The 18,013-nt window shown below is 43.2% G+C and overlaps 1 protein-coding gene across 1 annotated transcript in view; it reads right to left on the bottom strand.

The window, feature by feature from the left end:
- The window catches only part of fras1 (Fraser extracellular matrix complex subunit 1), a 226,705-nt gene extending 209,699 nt beyond the window's left edge, over nucleotides 1-17,006 (bottom strand). The window contains exons 1-6 of the mRNA XM_030723395.1: nucleotides 16,986-17,006; nucleotides 14,586-14,693; nucleotides 8,277-8,369; nucleotides 6,066-6,225; nucleotides 4,261-4,394; nucleotides 3,324-3,407 (exon numbers count right to left, since the gene is read on the bottom strand). Of these exons, the coding sequence (XP_030579255.1) occupies nucleotides 3,324-3,407; nucleotides 4,261-4,394; nucleotides 6,066-6,225; nucleotides 8,277-8,369; nucleotides 14,586-14,693; nucleotides 16,986-17,006 (600 nt within the window). The remainder of the gene's footprint in view (nucleotides 1-3,323; nucleotides 3,408-4,260; nucleotides 4,395-6,065; nucleotides 6,226-8,276; nucleotides 8,370-14,585; nucleotides 14,694-16,985) is intronic.
- Nucleotides 17,007-18,013: the final 1,007 nt, after the last annotated feature.

The following is an 18,013-nucleotide window of genomic DNA, read 5'->3' as shown; positions in this document are numbered from 1 at the left end:
ACACCGAACGCACACGGGAAGTGTGACGTGTTGAGGCAGTTAATGAAATATTTCAAATGTGTATGAGCCATTTTATTAAAACCACTGGACCTCTATTGTGTGGGTCACCTTTGTGCCACCAAAACAGCTCTGAGCTGTCAGGGGTCATGGACACGTAATCTGGAGACTTAAGTCTGTGGCACTGGGATGCTGGATCCTTAGGTTGATGGGTGGAGCCTCTGTGAATCGGGTGGAGCTGCTGGGCCACAGCTCCACAAACTCCAGTCAGTCACGTGTTTGTGCTGCTGGTGTGGTACAATAACCCACAAAGTCTGCGCTACAGTTTTTGGGTTTTATTTATTATCTGTTAATTAGCAATAAATAGAATTTATCTGTGTTGCACTCGTACTAGCGTTAGCTGATAATTTAACACTCCACCCTTTGCTGCAACCGTGGGAACTTCTGGCTCCAAAAAAACCAACATGACAGTGACCAAAACGCTGATCCGAAGCTTCAAAGTTCCCAGTACAGAAACGAGGCTACGTCTGTGTACTGTATTCAGTTTTCAGGGGTGGTGGAGACTGTGCTCGTGCTGGAGAGGAGGGTGTGCTTGGTCTGAAACACTTAGGAGGGGGACACACACGCAGATCAAAAATGGTTTCCCATCAGAACACTGATGATGATGATGTTGAGATGATGGAGTTTCCACTTCCAGCTTACAGTTATAAACGTAGCAGCAGTTTAAAATGATGCTTCTTTATCCTCCCTCGATCTGTTTAACAGGGACTTAGAACAGTGGCCAACATGGTGCTTTTTCTGCAACATTGTCGATTTTCAGTATCAAAAAGCAAACACACAAAACAACATATGAAGAGAAAATGATAAACAGCTCTTATTTTGTTATTTGGTAAAAAAAATAAAATGTAGAAAAAGTCTTAACCTGGACGTCTGAATCATTCAGTGATCGGGATTCAAAAGGATCGATGCACACGGCACCAACTTTCTGACTCCTGTTCAGTGTTACATGAACACAAATGCAGGACGAGTGGCAACAAACTAACGAAGTGCTGATTGATGCTGAACTTACGTCAATATAGAAAATCCCACAGCAGGAGCACTAACAACAACAACACGACAAAGAACGGAAGAAAACACACACACACACGTACGCACACACACACACACACACACACACACACACACACACACACACACACACACACACAGTCATGTCGGCATTATGAATTTTGATGTGTGATTTCTTCTTCAGCCTGTCAGGGATAAGAGACAGAATTATGATGCTCTCCCTCTGATGTCTCTTATACAACTGTCCCTGTACAGTCATCAACACACGTTACTGCATAAGGTAACGAGACAAGAGGAAACAGCTGGGACGAACAGGTGATCAGGATCACACAGATGAGACAAGGGGAAGCACAGCAGGACACAAGACTGGAAAAATAAGACAGGAAGTGAGAAGACAGGGAAAACACAAACCTGAGACCACACTGAGGGAAAACACAGGGAGAACTAAAGCCTAAAGACACAAACCAAGAAGAAAAAAATGCACTAACGAATATAAGAAACAATATCCATCCATCCATCCATCCATCCAGTGGAAATATCAAAGGAAACAGAAGCTCCATGTCTGATGTGTTTGAGGGTCTTAAATGATCTGTTTAAATTTGGGGTCAAGTTCTGTAGATGTCAGATTAAATTCTAACTTCCTCTTTCAGCCTAAACTGCTCGATTAAATATTGACTGCAGCCCAGAGGATGAAAATTATTTCATTATTTAAGGCATCAAAACCCTGTGAAGCACTGTGAGCTCTTTGAACGTAGCTGACTTGTATGAAAGGCTCTTCAGTATGCATGCGTGTTACAGAGTGGGTGTTTCAGAGTGATCTCCACAGACTGACTCGCTCTCTCCTGAACAAACAGACGTGTTCAAAGAGGTCATAATAAATAGCTTTTAGCATGCATAATATACATAAAGTCTTAAATGTCTGAAGACATGTACTACACATGCATACAGATACATAAATTCATCCACATTTAGAGCATTTCTGCACATGCTGATGTTGAACAGCGTGTTCCCGTTATCACTGCTTTAAAGAGGGTAATCACACAGAAAGCTGATCTCCCATCCATTTGATATCTGTGCCTTTGTCAATCTGGAGCTTTTATTACAAAAGCAGGTTCAACAAACTCAGGATATCTTTTCCTTATCTGGCTTCTCTTAACCCAACATCGGTGGTTAGGTTAGCTTGGCAGGAGCACAGCTCTGTGTGAGTGTGTGTGACAGGAAACACACTGAACAGTATTAAAAATGCTGTATGAATGTGTGTGAGCTTTAAGGGCTTATTCTGTACTGGAAGACAGATATAACATCACAGCTTTTAGAGCTATGATATTAAGGCACAGTGGATGAGATATATGTGTGTGTGAGACAGTTTTAGCTTCTTTCAGCTGCACCCCCGCTGGAGTTAAATGGTCTGAGAACAATTAAAGAACAAGTCTAAACACAGAATTCAAACACAGGCTCAGGAGGCCTGTTTGAGAATCATATCACTATAGAAAAATGTCACTGTTGAAAACCGCTCGCAGCAAACAGAAAAAAATCCACGAGTAAATAAACACTTCAGACTGCGAGTCACATGTAACCATACGGCACCTTATTTTATAAATCTCAAGCTCTTTATCTCATATTCATGACCAGTACTAGCATGCGTGTCTTTTTACTGTGAGAGGAAACCCACACAGGCACAGGGAGGACACACAAACAGGCCTGAGCAGGGTTCAAACCAGGAACCTTCTAGGTGGGTGCAGCAACAGTGCTAACCACTGTGCTGCCCGCTCACTTATAAGTCAGAGTAATAAATAAAAGATGGAAACAAACACATATGCAGTACCGTGTGTTGATGCACAGACTGTACAGGGACAGTTATATAAGAGACACCAGAGGCAGAGCATCATAATTCTGTCTCTTATCCCTGACACGCTGAAGAAGAAATCACACATCAAAATTCATAATGGTGCAAATGTGCATGCATGCATGCATGCATGTGTGTGTGTGTGTGTGTGTGTGATCTGTGATCAAAGATGGGAGCACGTGCACTGTAAACACAGCAGAGAAGAGAGGAGCTGCAGGTTCAGGCTGTTTCCATGTCAGCAGACACGTTCACATATTTATTACATACATCATATTCTCACAGATATTCTGGGTCATGTGGCAGGTTTCAAAAATCCAGGTTTATGAGCTGTTATCAGCTGCCTCCAACACACAGAGGATTCACAATAACAGGTGCATACACAGCACCTTTCAAACACCCGCAGGCTGCTCACCTGGTGCTGTTTTCCAGCTGACAGACAAGGGTTGGACACACACTGGGGACAGCACTCGCCTGGCTGGATCACCAAGTTTTCATGCTGAGGAAACATTACAGACACACAAACCCTCTCAGATTATCATCGTATGTCACACAACACAACACATTGTTAGACAGCCCGACAGCAAATACAATTACCCAGAGGTTCATAAGATCAAGATCAATTTCATCTGTGCCTGCAGCGCAGTGACATCTTTGAACCTCCCAACATCTCCAAAAACTCTCACATTTGTTTTTTTTAAACACATGAATATTTATTTAACCTGTGTGGAAATGAAAAGCACAAAAATAGAATCACTAAAATAGAAAAATAGACAGGCTAAGAGAGGTGTCTGTACTGCAACCCCAGAGCTGCACTGGAATTTAAAACAAGCTCACATTTATTTAGCATTTCAATATAGCTTTGATTTCTCTTCTAAGGAGAGCTGAAATAAATATTGCCCTTTTAAAAGTATTTTGGGGTCTTGTTCATGAGGACTAGAGCAGGTGACTGAAGCAGGTGAAGGTGTCAGTTTACTGGTCGACCTACGTTCCTATCCTCACACATGAGCACCGGCTGAGGGCAGTGAGCAACAGTGAGAGTAAGACAAGCAGTGAAAATGAGCTTCCTCTGAGCTCAGCTTCAGCGATGTGGGTGATGAGCTGAGGGATTTGGAGGAGTCTCAGAGCAGAGCTGCCGCTCCTCCACATCGAATTGAATCAGTCGAGGTTGTTTGGACATCGACTAGGAAGCCTTTAAGACACCTCCTTCTGAATCCTCCTTTTTATACTAGTAGATTTATTGAATTTAAAACAGTGAAGTGGGACACACACACACACACAAAGCCACCGTGACTGCCTGCATCCAAATAAAACCTGAAGAACCTTCTAAAATTGTGTTTCTGGAAACCTACTGGTTTGCAGGCCACTTGCTGACACTCTGCTACTGAACACTGGAGCTCCCCACGGCTGCAGACACATCTGGAGCAGACGCTGGGCTTCCACTCCTCCCCGTCCCTGTACACGATCCCCTGCCAGGAGCACGAGTCTAACACGCACACACACACACACACACACACACACACACACAGATAAAAACTAAATGAGTAAATGGTGTCAGGTAATGAGCTGACAGTTCCAGCATTGTTTGCCTCACGCAGTGATTTAGAGTCAGGGAAGAAGAAAGAAAGTAGCAGCAAATTAGCTGCTAACCACTGGGTCACATCATAGCAGCTCAAAGACATCATTACAGTCACAATTAACCTTTCAACTCAACTCTGGCTGCTCTGTGGAAGCTAACAACTCACAACACTTCTTGTCTGGTTCAAGAATATGAGGGACCTGTCAGCAGTAAAAAAATCAAATCTATCCTTGCAGACTTTGATCGACTGCATCTCTGACATGCAGCGGTCTTGGATATCAGCCCTCAGTCAGGAAGCTGGATCGGGGACAGGTGAAAATGAGCTGATCTACAGATGCAGAATACAAGCTCAGGACATTTACATTCTGGGATGTATTTATTATTATATTTTAAGGTAGGAAAGTTAGCCCAGTGTCGCCTTACATATAAAAAAAGTATTTGCAGTCTCTCCATCAGGGTGAGGAATACAGCTTATTTATTTAGCTCTAATCATCGGTCACTGATCATTACTCAGTAAGGGCAGTGGCTGCCAGTGGTTTGCAGTGGTATACACACCTGTGGCACTGATTAACACATCATTCAATCAGCTGTAGCAAAGGCATCCAAAGGCATACCTGACTGAGAGCTCCTTTGCATTTTTATTGCTGTTTCATGTGGATGGATACATCTTTAGGATTTAAGCCTTTGGACTTTGGGATTAATTAATCGTGCCCTCCTGAAGCTAATACTGAAGGATATTTTTAATAAAGTTTTTAGAAACAAAGTCTGGAGTGGCTCAGCAAAAACAGTCGAGGCCTCGTGAAACAGAGGAGCGAAAGACTGAGAGCAGAGTTCATACTGACTGAAACAGGAAGAAGGGCGCTAACCCGACTCAGGATCACTTCAGTTTGTGTGTCTGTGGCGGCTCACGCACACTCTGTGTTTGTGGTTCTGTGGTCCTGCATGCATGTGTGTGCTGTTTTAATTTGCCTGTCACTGTTTCTCAGAAGTGCTTTCAAAGGAAAACAGTAAAACTGCCTTTGAGTTCACCTGTGCTGGCAGGTGAGGCCACGCCCAGTCCAGGTGATGATGAGGTAAAGCATCACTGTGAAGTAACATGGGTTTGTTTATGTGCCATTACAATGAGTGCATAAACTGCATTTGCAGTTCTCACCTAAATGCATTTGGTCAACACATCCATGTCTTCTGTTCTTCCATAACTTTTTATTTTGCACTTTTATTTAATATTCATCCTTTAAACGAGGCTTTGACACCAACATTCACCTGCAGTGCAAGTTTCTGATAACACTCAGAAATGTTTTTCATGTTTGTGCAGAAAAGTGATGAGCAGTGAAAACGTGACTAAAATATGGAATTTGTGTTTTTATCATTGTATTATTCATCTGATTGTGATTTGTTATTTGAAGCTTAAACATGAAGTTACACGTTCTGTGTGCACCATGATTTGTTTCTGTATCCATGACACATCTTTTTGCATTTATTGATGCACCGCTTTGAGTCGCACTGTTTTCATGCAGTTTTAAAGAACTCCACGTGAAGCAGAGGTGGTATCTGTGTGAGCTCTAAATTAGCCCTCACCGCCGTTGCTGCCACACTTGGGGCAGCACTCCCCGGCTGGGGTGAACGGGCTTTGATCCCCGGGACAGGTGAGACGCGGGCAGGGACGGGCGCTGCAGGACGCACTCCCTCTGGAGCAAGTACACACTGAGCAAGGCGAGGGAGTCCACTGACTGTCATGCTGTGGAAATCAAAGAAACAGAGAGCGACAGTTACACAGAGAAACACAACCAGCCGCAGAGAGAAAGAGGGAGAAGCAGCAGTGAGAGGAAAGCTGCTTCTCTCTGTAAACGTGACAACTTAGTGAGCCTGAGCCTGAGTGACAGACGAGGGAGCAGAGCCACAGAGGGGGAGAAGATCCTCAAAAAAGAGACCATGAGAAGAGGAGATAAGGAGCAAAAAACTGATTAAAATATAAGACGGTGTATGTGAATGCAGATATGGAGGCACACTGTGAAAAGGGCATTACCTTCACATTTACAAATATCTCATTTGAGTTTGTAACAGTCGAAACCCTTCGTTAAAGATGAGCTCCAACTGTTGGCTCAGCGGCAGCGTCGGGTCGAGGCGAACAGAAAGCTCGTTGGTGATGTTTCTTCAATATTTTATTCATATACGTATAAAAAAGAATCACCTCGGGCTGCTGTGTGTTCATGTAAACATGAAGGTGTTTCTTTTCTGTGACTGACAGAACGGGATTGATTACACGGTCACACTAAGATATTACTTAGACTTGGATATCTATGTGTTATACGTTCATTCGTGGATAAGACCAGAGCGGTTCTTTCACTCTCAATGAGATATCGGCATGTCTGCAGGGCCTGCAGTCACAATGAGAGAAGTTTCTGAGGTGTCAGGCTGTGAGAGCGGCATGAAATCCTTCTGAAACCTTTGTAAAGTACCTAATTAGTCTTAGTTTTAATGAAGCACTTACCCAATTATTTTTCACCCCAGGAAGATGTCTGTGGCAAACAATTAAGAACTTTATAGCTCTGCCAACCAGGATTGTTTCCCTTTCTTTTGAATACTGAGAGAAGAAAATCTGTCAGTTATGCTAAATTAAAAGTGTGAATTATCATTCTTGCAGTGTGACAATTCAAACCCAGGAAAATGCTGCTGTATAAGCATCACCATCCTGTGTGAAGAAGCCAACAGTTCCAAACGACGTCTCCTGGAAAAGCAGCAAAATAATATTATTCTTTTCCCTCCAAAGAAGACGCAGCTTAAAATGCCGAAGCTCCTCTCCAAACCTCCTCTTTCCTCCGGTGTTCAGATCCAGGTCAAGTGCCACTTCACCAGGCGAGCAATGCCAACTAAATCTTTAAAACCATGCCAAGAATGACTTATTTCTCTGTTACTATACAAATGGACGCCAAAAAGTCATTAAACTAGAGGACACTTGATGGAAAATGAAACAGCCAGCGATGCTGTTGTAAGAGGAGGGAAGGGAACGCGACGCTGGAATGAGTTTTTTGGAAGTGGGTAGGGATGGGTGCTGAGGAGTGGGATTAAACCGTTACCAGTTCCAAACTCATCAGGACCGAATTTCTGATAAGCACCTCTAAATGAGGACGCAAATGCAAGGAGGGAAACTGAAACTGAAATGAAACAACTAATGAAACAAGTTATGCAAGGTTTGTTCCCAAAAGATCCAAAGAGATGGACACAGGGAGGAAAGCAGGCACAGACCGGCACCATGGACCACCGACACAGGAGCTGCATGGCACTGGTTTTCTATCCAATGTGATCCAGAACACTTTTACTTACTGAGTAACTCTAACAATCATATTTTAAAAGGAAAAAGACGACATTCGAGAGAAAAACAGCATTACAACTAAAAGTCATTACTAAGCACGACATTCCAAGGAAATAATTCACCGCTATGTTCCTGATTTTAGGTTTTCCACACAGCTTTAGAGCCCGGCCGCAGGGGTTTGCTGCCATTTACCCACAAAAGCATCAAATACTGATGCTGGCCTGGGTCACATCCGGCCTTTCGGTTCATCCCAAATGTAGTGAATGTTAATGAGCCTCCGTGCTAACTCACAGCCCCGTTCTTTGTGAACCTGGGTTTGTGCACGGGGGCACCACCACGCTGAAAGGGGAAAACGGCAAACACAACACTTTAGTCACAAAGTCTTCAAAAAAACTATTAAAAAACGGGCAAACTGGTGTAAACATTTCAACCCTGAACTGGTTGGATGGGGAAAGAGAAGCAGCCCTTTTACTTACTCCATAAATGACTCCTTCATAGTGGCAGGAGCCCTGAGAGGAGGAGGCACACTCTGGACAGCACGTGTTGGCAGGAATCCTCAGATGCTCACCCTGTTTAAAACACACACACATGAATACACTGACAGCAGGGAAAAAAACACACAAAAACACTCAATCGAAAAGAGGACGTGATTTAAGCAACATGGACACAAAAAGTTTCTTAGAGGTTTAGGTGACGTTTTTATGAGCGAACTAGGACGGAAAATGAAGCTGATTTGTTAAAAGGGAGAGAAAACATCCACCCGAGGTTTCAGGGTGTGACCTGTCAGTTAATGCTGGGCAAAAATCAAATAGAGCTGCAGTGAATCAGCAGGATGACAGGTTGCATACGGAGAACCAGGAGAAGCTGGAGACTGAGCTGTGGAGCAGGTCGTACTTCTCCCCAAATCAGCAAAAATATTGTACCTGAAGCTTGCCATTAATCACCCACTAACACACAGAATCTTAAAGCAGAAACAAGCTGCGATTTTAACAGCGTCTTCAAACTTCATCTATCACAATGGGCAAATTGTGCAAATAAAATAAACATTATAATATGAAGCTCCTAAATGTTTTCATATATCCGGCTTCTTGTTCCAGTGTCTCCTCTCCTGAACTCTTCATCTTTCTTGTTTCAGTCCCTCGAGATTTTCTCGGTGTGCTGCTGGAAATGTAATCACCATAATTGAATTGGATCCAATTTGAGATTTTATTGGTGCAAACAAACAGAGATGGTTCACCACCAAAAAGAACAAGAGTTCATTTGTCACAGGAAAACTGCTTTTTTCCAGTCGTTACACTCAAGGTTTCATTTTCCTGCAGCTGCAGAAGGAGCCGTTACAGCTGCGGGGGTCCTCCGAAACACCGAAGAGCAAATTCCTGCCTGATCAGAAACGTTATCAGTTATTAGGTATGGTATCGTTCCTACAGTGATTTTAATTGTTCATCTAGATATCAGCAAACATGTTAAAGATTAGCGAGCCTGGCTGATTCACTGAAGCTTGTACTGCTGTGATCACTGCAGGGTCACGTGGAAAGCCTGGCTCCTCTTCATCATCTCGACCTCTGTATTTCATTAAGTCAGATTTGAAGCGGCGATGGCTGAAGGGTTCTGGGAATATTACAGGTAAAATTCTGTTTCCCACTTCCTGCTATTGTAGCACACAGGTACTGCCACAGGAGAACCACTGATGTGCAGCCAGCACTACCTGAAAAATGTTCAGTTAAACTAATAAATCAGTGGTGATGGATTCTGAGTATAAGACATCCATGAATTTAACTGGATTCTCTGACCGCTTTTCAGAGTCTTTACTGCTCAACTATGTTTTCAGCATCATCTGCCTGATGAACTGTGGGCACGCTGGAGGTCAGCGGTAACAAATGCAGCACTTCAGCCTCGGGCTCGTTACACGTCTCTGAGTCAACAGGCTGCGGCTGAACTCTGAGCTCCTCTGAAATGGATTCATTCAGCAGTGATGCTACAAACCAGCTTCATGTCTTACATGAAGATCACAGACACGAGCTGGCAGTGCTCCACACAGGAGGCGAGCTCGTTAATTAGTGTGGCAGGTTTTTAGGGTCGTGACAGCAAAACGATCAAAAATACAGATGAAGTCCACACGTGCATGTTAACCTGCCAAATTCCCCAACACAATCTAACTGTAGCAGAAAGCAATGAACAGATTGGCTTTTCAATGGTGGAAACAGTACTGAGAGGATGCAATCATAAACTGTCTCCTATGAGGGTGGGCTGAAAGGTTCACAGGCTGACCACGATGTAATGGTCAAACTTGACCAACAGCAGAGATGACCTCACCACCGGTCCGATCCTGCTTCCCAGCCAAGTGTTTTTTCACGTTGGGGAACAGGAAATAGTCTGATGGTGCCAAATCAGGAGAATATGAAGGGTGATGAACCAGCTCAAAGCCACAATCACGTACAGCAGCCATTGGAAGCACAGACTTGTGTGCAGGAGCACCGTCCTGGTGAAACAGGAGCCCCTTTGTCAGTTTTCCAGGCTGCTTTGACTTGACTGCCTTTTGCAGCTGCCTCAGCAAGTTGTCACAGTATTCTCCAGTGATAGTTTGGCCTTTTTGAAGGTAGTCAATGAACATGATGCCCTTTGCATCCCAGAAGATGGAGACCACAACCTTCCCTGCTGATGACACCACCTTGACCTTTGGTGGGGGAGAAGACGGGTGTTTCCACTGCATGGACTGCCGTTTGGTCTCTGGCTCAAAGTGGTGACCCCAACATTCATGTTGGGTTCTTGGGTGAGGAAACGTTCAAGAAAACCGGCTGGATTTGCTTAAAAAAGTTCCAAGTTCACCTGTGACATGACCAGCCTGGTGCACTTTTGATCAGGGGTCAAAAGTCATGGCACCAGAAACCTTTGACATGCCGAGTTCGTTATGCAGAATGTTCTCAGCTCGTTCACAGGAGATGCCTGCAGCATCAGCTATCTGATTACTGGTTAAACGTCTGCCATCCATCACCATGTGGAGTCAGTGTTTTCTTGGGTGGTGGCTGTGGCAGGACGTCCGGCCCTTGGGTCGTCTTCAAGGCTCTCCCCACCCCTCTTGAAATCAGCTGCCCACTTTTGCACAGTTGATAAAGCTGGAGCATCATCTCCTAATGTAGCAACCATGTCAGCATGAATGTCCTTGGAGGCTAACTCCTTTGTCTGCAGATATCTGATAAACACCACGGTGCCAAATTTGATCCATTTTCACAAAATATTTCTAGTACTACTTTTCCAAGTCCTCAATTCTGTATCCAGTGTGGGTTTATCTGGAAAGAAAACATGCAGCTGGCATCAGTAAAGGTTGAATTTAAGGCATGCCAAATTTAATTACTGTATGATAACTTTTTAAAGTCAGTTTCCAGCTAAAGCCTTTCAAAGGCTTTTTAAGGAGGCCACCTTTTTTACTTTCTAAGTTACAGTCTTCATTTGGGAGAAATCACATTTTCAGTGTATATTTTTTTCTCATGTCATTGTAAACTTGGTAATGATAAGCTGTCATGGTCCATAACTTTGTTATGTTTCTTTAGGTTCTGTTTTTGTTCGAGATTCCTGTGTTTCAGTGTTCATGTGGTTTAGTTTATTTCAGGTCATAGGTCTCATTAGTTTCTGGTATTTATATAGACCCTTTTACTGTTTGTAAACAATGGTGATGTGGGTAGCGATCCAAGTGCATTTTGGAAACAGAAATACGTCGGCGTTCAATAGCGTTTCAGTCTATGAGAAGGGATTATCAACGAAAGATCGTGAAAACTACCTGCAAAAATTTATTTTGACCACCGGCAACCGACTCAGATCCTTGTGGTACGTTAGCAAGTGGCCCAGTATCGGTGGGCAGATACACACTGCTCAAAAAAATAAAGGGAACACTTAAACAACACAATATAACTCCAAGTAAATCAAACTTCTGTCCACTCAGGAAGCAACACTGATTGACAATCAATTTCACATGCTGTTGTGCAAATGGAATAGACAACAGGTGGAAATTATTGGCAATTAGCAAGACACACTCTATCCGGTCTTTAAGTCTGACGTCATTTCCGGGTCCAAATGCTCCTTAACAGACAGCAATGGCATAACCAATGACCCCCCCCCCCCCCCAGCCTTGGTCGAGTTTTGTTTTTGTATTTCAGATTTTTGTATTATGTGAGATGATTCCAGCATTAAAGCTGTTTCGAGTCAAGCTCTGCCTGTCCCATCCTGCACTGGGGTCCAGCCCTGCTTGCCACACAGCCTAACTGTGACATAAGCAGCCTGACTTTGTCAGAATGCTTCCACTCAAGTTTGTTCATCTGGTTTCATCATTTGGAAAATGATGTTTGGCTTCATACAGTCAGACACTCATGACCTCACGCTGCGGCTGTCTTCATTATAATCATTATAATAGTTAAGACTGAGATCCACAGTAAAGACTCTGCGTCCTCTGCAGTCCGTTCACAGACTGTCTCAAACCTGGCCATAAGTGGTTGAGCCTGATGTCTGTGAGTTAGCAGAATTTCATGTTTTCATAGAAAACATTTCCCAGTGTAAAGAAAATCCACAGCTGGCTTTTCTTTTTGTTTTAATATTTTAGTTTAATAAACAATTTCCAGGTTCCAGACTGATTATAACCTTTTCTGCTTCACAGACAGCTTCACTGATAGCTGAAAGTGTAGTTTCTATTACTCATTAAAAAAAAGAGTCCAAATCCAACTTGACTCTCCTGAAGGTCCTGTAGGAGCATCAGCAAACTCTCAGTCTGATAACTGCTGCTTAAAGGGATCAAACCTGCAGGGTCCTGATTGTCTGTGGTTTGTGCTACAGAAAATGGAGCTTTAAAGGATTGTGTGAGCAGCCTTTGAGGAAAGCTGATTAACCCAGAGTGCAGAACATTACAGGTATTTAGATATGCGTTTCAGGAAGGTCAGAAAGGTAGGAAAGGGAAATTTAAGCTGGCAGATAATGGCTTTGGATTTTAAAAGGAAGCCCTATAATCAGAGACTGTCACATGATAAAATCTCTAAAGAGAGAGAACACACGGCTTGCTGAGCATGATGACTAATTTTTAATTAACATTGGATTGCTAGCCAGCAGAGTGGAATTCATTAGACACTGATTGTTGCCTTAGCTCAGAGTTGGGATTTGATTCGATGCTGTCACTGCAGGCTTGATGTTTAAATCAGTTTTGAGGAGAAGCACGAGGACAAAGACACAGAGATGGAGTAAAAAGAGCTTTGAAAATGTGTCCCTGTGAATTCAAATGAGGCAAAAAAAAAAAAAAAGCAGGTAGGCAGGATGAACACTCACTGAACAGTCGTCACTGTGCTAAATGAAATGGTGGAACTGCCAGACTGGGCTGCACAATAGTTTGCAAGCTCATGAATTCTTGTTGTGAGGGCAATGCACAAAGACAAGTGTTTTAACGGGTCCTTGAAGGGAGATCTGCACTTGAAATGAAAGGGAAATAAAAATATCACCAAACAAAGCTAAACCTCCTGAACTCCCAGGGCCATAAATTTAACTGACTATCAGGAAATGATTCTATTTGTGGTTCATTTGAATAATAAAATCTTTCTTTATTCTATATTCTGCAGTAACAAACGTCGTCTGACCACTTTAATAGCAACATCTGCTCTTTGGCTTCCTGGATGTTTCCCTCATTGTTTCTCATCTTTTCACAGTGCTTGTTCAGATCCTCTGTCTGCTTCACAGATGACGTCGCTGCGCACGCGACAAAAAAAGTCAAATACGACAATGAAATCCAGACGCTAGGCGTGGTTTAAGATATCAACTGTAACTGATCAGCGTCTCAGGGGACCAACACCAGTTTGTATCTCTGGGATTTAGAAAAAAATGGCAATGTTGGATACTTTCTTAGTCCTCAGTTATGATAGTTATAAAGGGCAACAAATGGCAGCCATGAAAACTACAACTACACTATTCTTAGCTCAGCCTGTTACACAAAAGCGGTAATGTTGGCCATAACTCGAGAACGACGTGACCCAGGATGTTCAAATTCACACCACACATGCATCTGCTGTAAATCTCAGATGAGTTCGAATCTCAGCAACCTTGGCATGAAAGTAAAGGTCAGAGGTCAAGTTTTCTGAAAATATTGTAATCGCGATAACTCGAGAACGATCTTACCGAGGATATTCAAATTCTCACTGCAGATGCAAGCTGTTCAAGCCAGACCCATCAAACTTCACACACTTGTTCACTTTACTGTAACAGCACTTTGAACCCCCCAGTTCATAAATTCACAAGTAGTGATGCAGTTGCTGCTGGTACACAACCAGTTGAGTAGATTCCCCTGCAAAGAGCTTTGTTGCGCAGTCTGCCTGCATTCATAAATTAGATGCTAATTACTCGCAAACTCGCCAACCTGTGACCGCAGTGTTTCCGAGTCAGACTGCGATCGCTTGGAGACGGGTTCCCTCCCACCAAACGATCCTGAAATCACCTTCTGTAGAAAGTGAGGCTGCAGGTGTTGGAAGCTCGACCTTTGGCCCACCAGCTGCGACTGTCACTGCGATCATCGTGCAGCCGCTGATTTCTCATTGTCGCGGGGAGGTTTTTACTCTAGTGCCAGAGCCATGAGCCAAAACCAAAGCTAAAGCAGTCATGCACCAAATCAACATCAGATTACTTTATTAGGTTAATGGACTGACTGCTTACTTTGACAGAATCAATGCAGAAAAAACAGCATGCTGTTTATTCTGCAGAACGCCCTCTCTCTCAAATCATAAATTGCAGTTAAGAAATTGCCCTGAGTGTAACAATCTTACCCTCTGCAGGTCACAGTGGGGGTTGGGGCAGTGGGTGGGCTCACAGATGGCCACATCACCATAGCAGGTACACTCCTGACAGGACTGCGGTCTCCATGATGTGTTGTTCTGTCAAGACAAAAATGAAAGCAGGCATTAAAAATGAGTGAGGTCACACTTGATTCATCACTGCAGGAAAACAAAATGTTAATCATCATTTAAACACACCCACAACTCATCTTTATGTTGACAGCTGGGGCAGATGATAGTAAACATATAGGCCTGTTTGTACGTATTAAACTGATAGAAAATGTTTGCTTGGCTCGCTCATTTGGAGATTTGCAGGTTTGGGGTTAAAAATCATAATAATTAAACTCTCCAGAGGAACTTCACTTTGGACTAAATGACACAAAAGAGTGCTTTATGACAGCGAATGGCAAACTATGCAGTAATAATGGGTCATAAATACAGAACCTGATATGAATGTGAAATGACAGAAGAACATGGAATCACACGGCTCACTGCAGCCGTTTGTATGATTATGGATATGGTTTTCCTGCTGCAGTACACAAAAGACGAGCTCCACCATAAGAAACGCATTTCACACGTTGAACTCTCATCATCCTCTGTGCTTAAGGCTGTAAAACACTGAAGGATTTCTGCTGCAGGTCCTGACAAAGTGCTTCTTTGTTGATTAAAAGCCTTGAACGCCAATGCCAACTAGACAATGAGACCGAGCAAAGAGGCAGAAACGCTGGAGATCAGGTCTGTCAGCGGGCTGCTCACTTCTGCATCCCTGCTATTTGTCAATAGCTCATAACACCGAGCAGGCGATGTCTTCGCTTAAAGCCAAATGAAATCAATATTCCAGTGCCTGCATATGCCCTGATATATCATCTTACAGAACATGAATCCGATTTAGCCAAATGAGTAATAACCCACTCGTGACGGGAGCATCCACGGGCACCTGTAGTTATGGAGTAGAGCCTTCGTGGAAGGGTGGGGCGACTTTCCATGGTGGAGGCTTTACTTCATTTAACATGGTAATTAAAGCTGTTGTAAAAATATTCCTAGAGTCTTCCAATCATTCCCACCGGTGTCCTTACGTTCAAAGATCCTATCTGTGAATGTTTGATCTGCAGATCTCATATTAGCTTTAATTTAGAGCTCCTGCCTTGTAATTTACTGTAATCTTATATAATATTAGCACACATGAAAACTTGGGCAGGAATAATAAAAGAACTACAAAGATTCTGGAAAACGGCACACGGTGGGTTTGGAAACAGTCCTGCGTGTGCGTAAGGTGAGGCACAAAGAAGGAATCCAGGAGCATCTCTGACCTCACCGCCGCTTCATCACCAGCAGGAAGTTACATCATCTCTAGATTTCCTTTAGCAATGAGATCCTTCCACATCAGAGAGCTTTACTCAGAACTTCAGCCACAAATCAGACCTTTAAACGGGGGAGCAGCTTAGCCTGAACTTCCTGTTCTTACATGTAGACATAATATAATCATGTTTGCATGAATATAACGACTTACATACTTTAACAAGTATTCATGGAAGTTTAAAAACACACCGATGCAGATAAATGTAACACATATTCTCAGTCCATTCAAGTTTATTCATATAGCTCCACATCAGAAGGACACTTGCCTCCAGCCGACCAAGTCTAATTTTCTCTGTATTGTTTATACCTTACAATATAAAGCCCCTCGAGGTGACGGCTGTTGTGATTTGGTGCATAAATAAAATAGAATTGAGTTGAAAATAAGAGGAAATTAAGGTCAAAGATGTGACAACAAACTATTATTTTCTTCTGCAATCCCATAGCAGGTCACCATAGTGACAGAATGCCATTAAACACACATGACACAATAAGATAGCTGCACACAGTTTTACAGCTTTATTTTGCACACACATCCAAGGTCAGCGTTTTGCTCCATATAACATGGAGGGCTTACAGATTATGAGGTGACAATAAGAGGTTAAATGCAGTCCTAAATTATGACGGGGAGCATTTCTGGAAGCGTACATGGCTAATTTAAATAAGAATCAAGGAGAAAATCCACTAAGCCAGGTCACACTGCATACTACAACACCTGTAACAGGATGAAACAGGCTGAGGCATTATACTCTCACCGTGGTAGAGAATGATTGCATGCTGAGGACATGTAGCTGTGCACTGTCACAGGGTAATATGTGGATTTACATTTAGCCCACAGACTGTAAAAGATGGACGTAGCTTCCAGGTCTGGAAATCTGAAGGCCTGCAGGGGAAAACTGGTTGTACAGAAGTCTGTGAGCCCGAGTCTTTTATTCTCATTAAACTCTTTCTAGAATAACTGCTCAGAAAAACTGCAAAAAGTATTTAAAAAAGTAAAACAAAGAATAAAGTCATGCATTAAGTATGCAGTCAAACGTGGGCGTAGTTATAGGTCATGTTGAAAGACACAGACAGAGATGAGAGAGTACAAATGTAATTAGGGTCACAGCCAGCTGTGGGGAAAGACATACCTGGAGAGAGCATGGAAGTTAATGTGTTCCCTGTAGAGCAGGTTGAACTATTTATGCATCTGAGTACACGTGTTTCATTGTGAGTTTGTGGATGTGCATCTCTGCACAGCTGTGGCCAGATGTATAACGAGCTTTATGTGATGGCAAATGTGTCATGGCAAATCTCTGCAAAGATTATTAATGCTCCAGCTTCAAGGGGAGAGGGAGGAGCGACCTTCACAAGGAAAGGGAAAGGGAAGGTGGGTATCAATCGAATGCAGCAGTCTTCCCGAGCAGGAATTCCTTTACTGTGACAGGAACGATTTGAATCAAACACACACGAGATGAAATATACCAACATCGACTAACTCTCAAACAAACAAAACTCTGGCTGATCAAGGAAGCTACTTAAAAAAGTAGTTCAACATACTTGGAAATATGCTTCTTTGCATTTTCAGACCAATATGACTTTTGCGTTACTTCAGGCGTGCCCTGACATCCAGCTCAGCCACGATCCCCACAGAGCCAGCCGTTATCAGAGATACACATTCAATCAGCTAATCTAGAGGCTCTGCTATTTAAGCTGTTTTAGCCTGCATACAGCAGGCGCACCCTGTAAGCCGCTTTGCAACCCACCTTCTCCACAGGTCCTCCTTTGAGCTGCTGCTCTCCCTCGCTTCAGCTTTCCAAATATGCAGGTGGAAGAGCAGCAGGTTCTCAGGAAGGAGCCGTACTGCCAGTTACTGCAGGCAGAAAAATGCAGATGAATTCTGAATACTGTCTCCACCAACATTTGTTTGTATTGCACAAATATTTTCAAATACGAGGAAAAGCAGTCTGTAAAATGCAGTCACAGCTGCCCCCCCCCCCCCCCCCCCCCCCACACACACACACACACACACACACCACCCCCATGAATGCACACCAGGCCTGAACGTCTCTCAGGTTATTGTC

This window comes from Archocentrus centrarchus, unplaced genomic scaffold, assembly GCF_007364275.1.
Source record: "Archocentrus centrarchus isolate MPI-CPG fArcCen1 unplaced genomic scaffold, fArcCen1 scaffold_26_ctg1, whole genome shotgun sequence".
Taxonomy (NCBI): Eukaryota; Metazoa; Chordata; class Actinopteri; order Cichliformes; family Cichlidae; genus Archocentrus; species Archocentrus centrarchus.
Note: the sequence above shows the minus strand (reverse complement) of the source record. Positions and strands in the feature narration are given on the sequence as shown.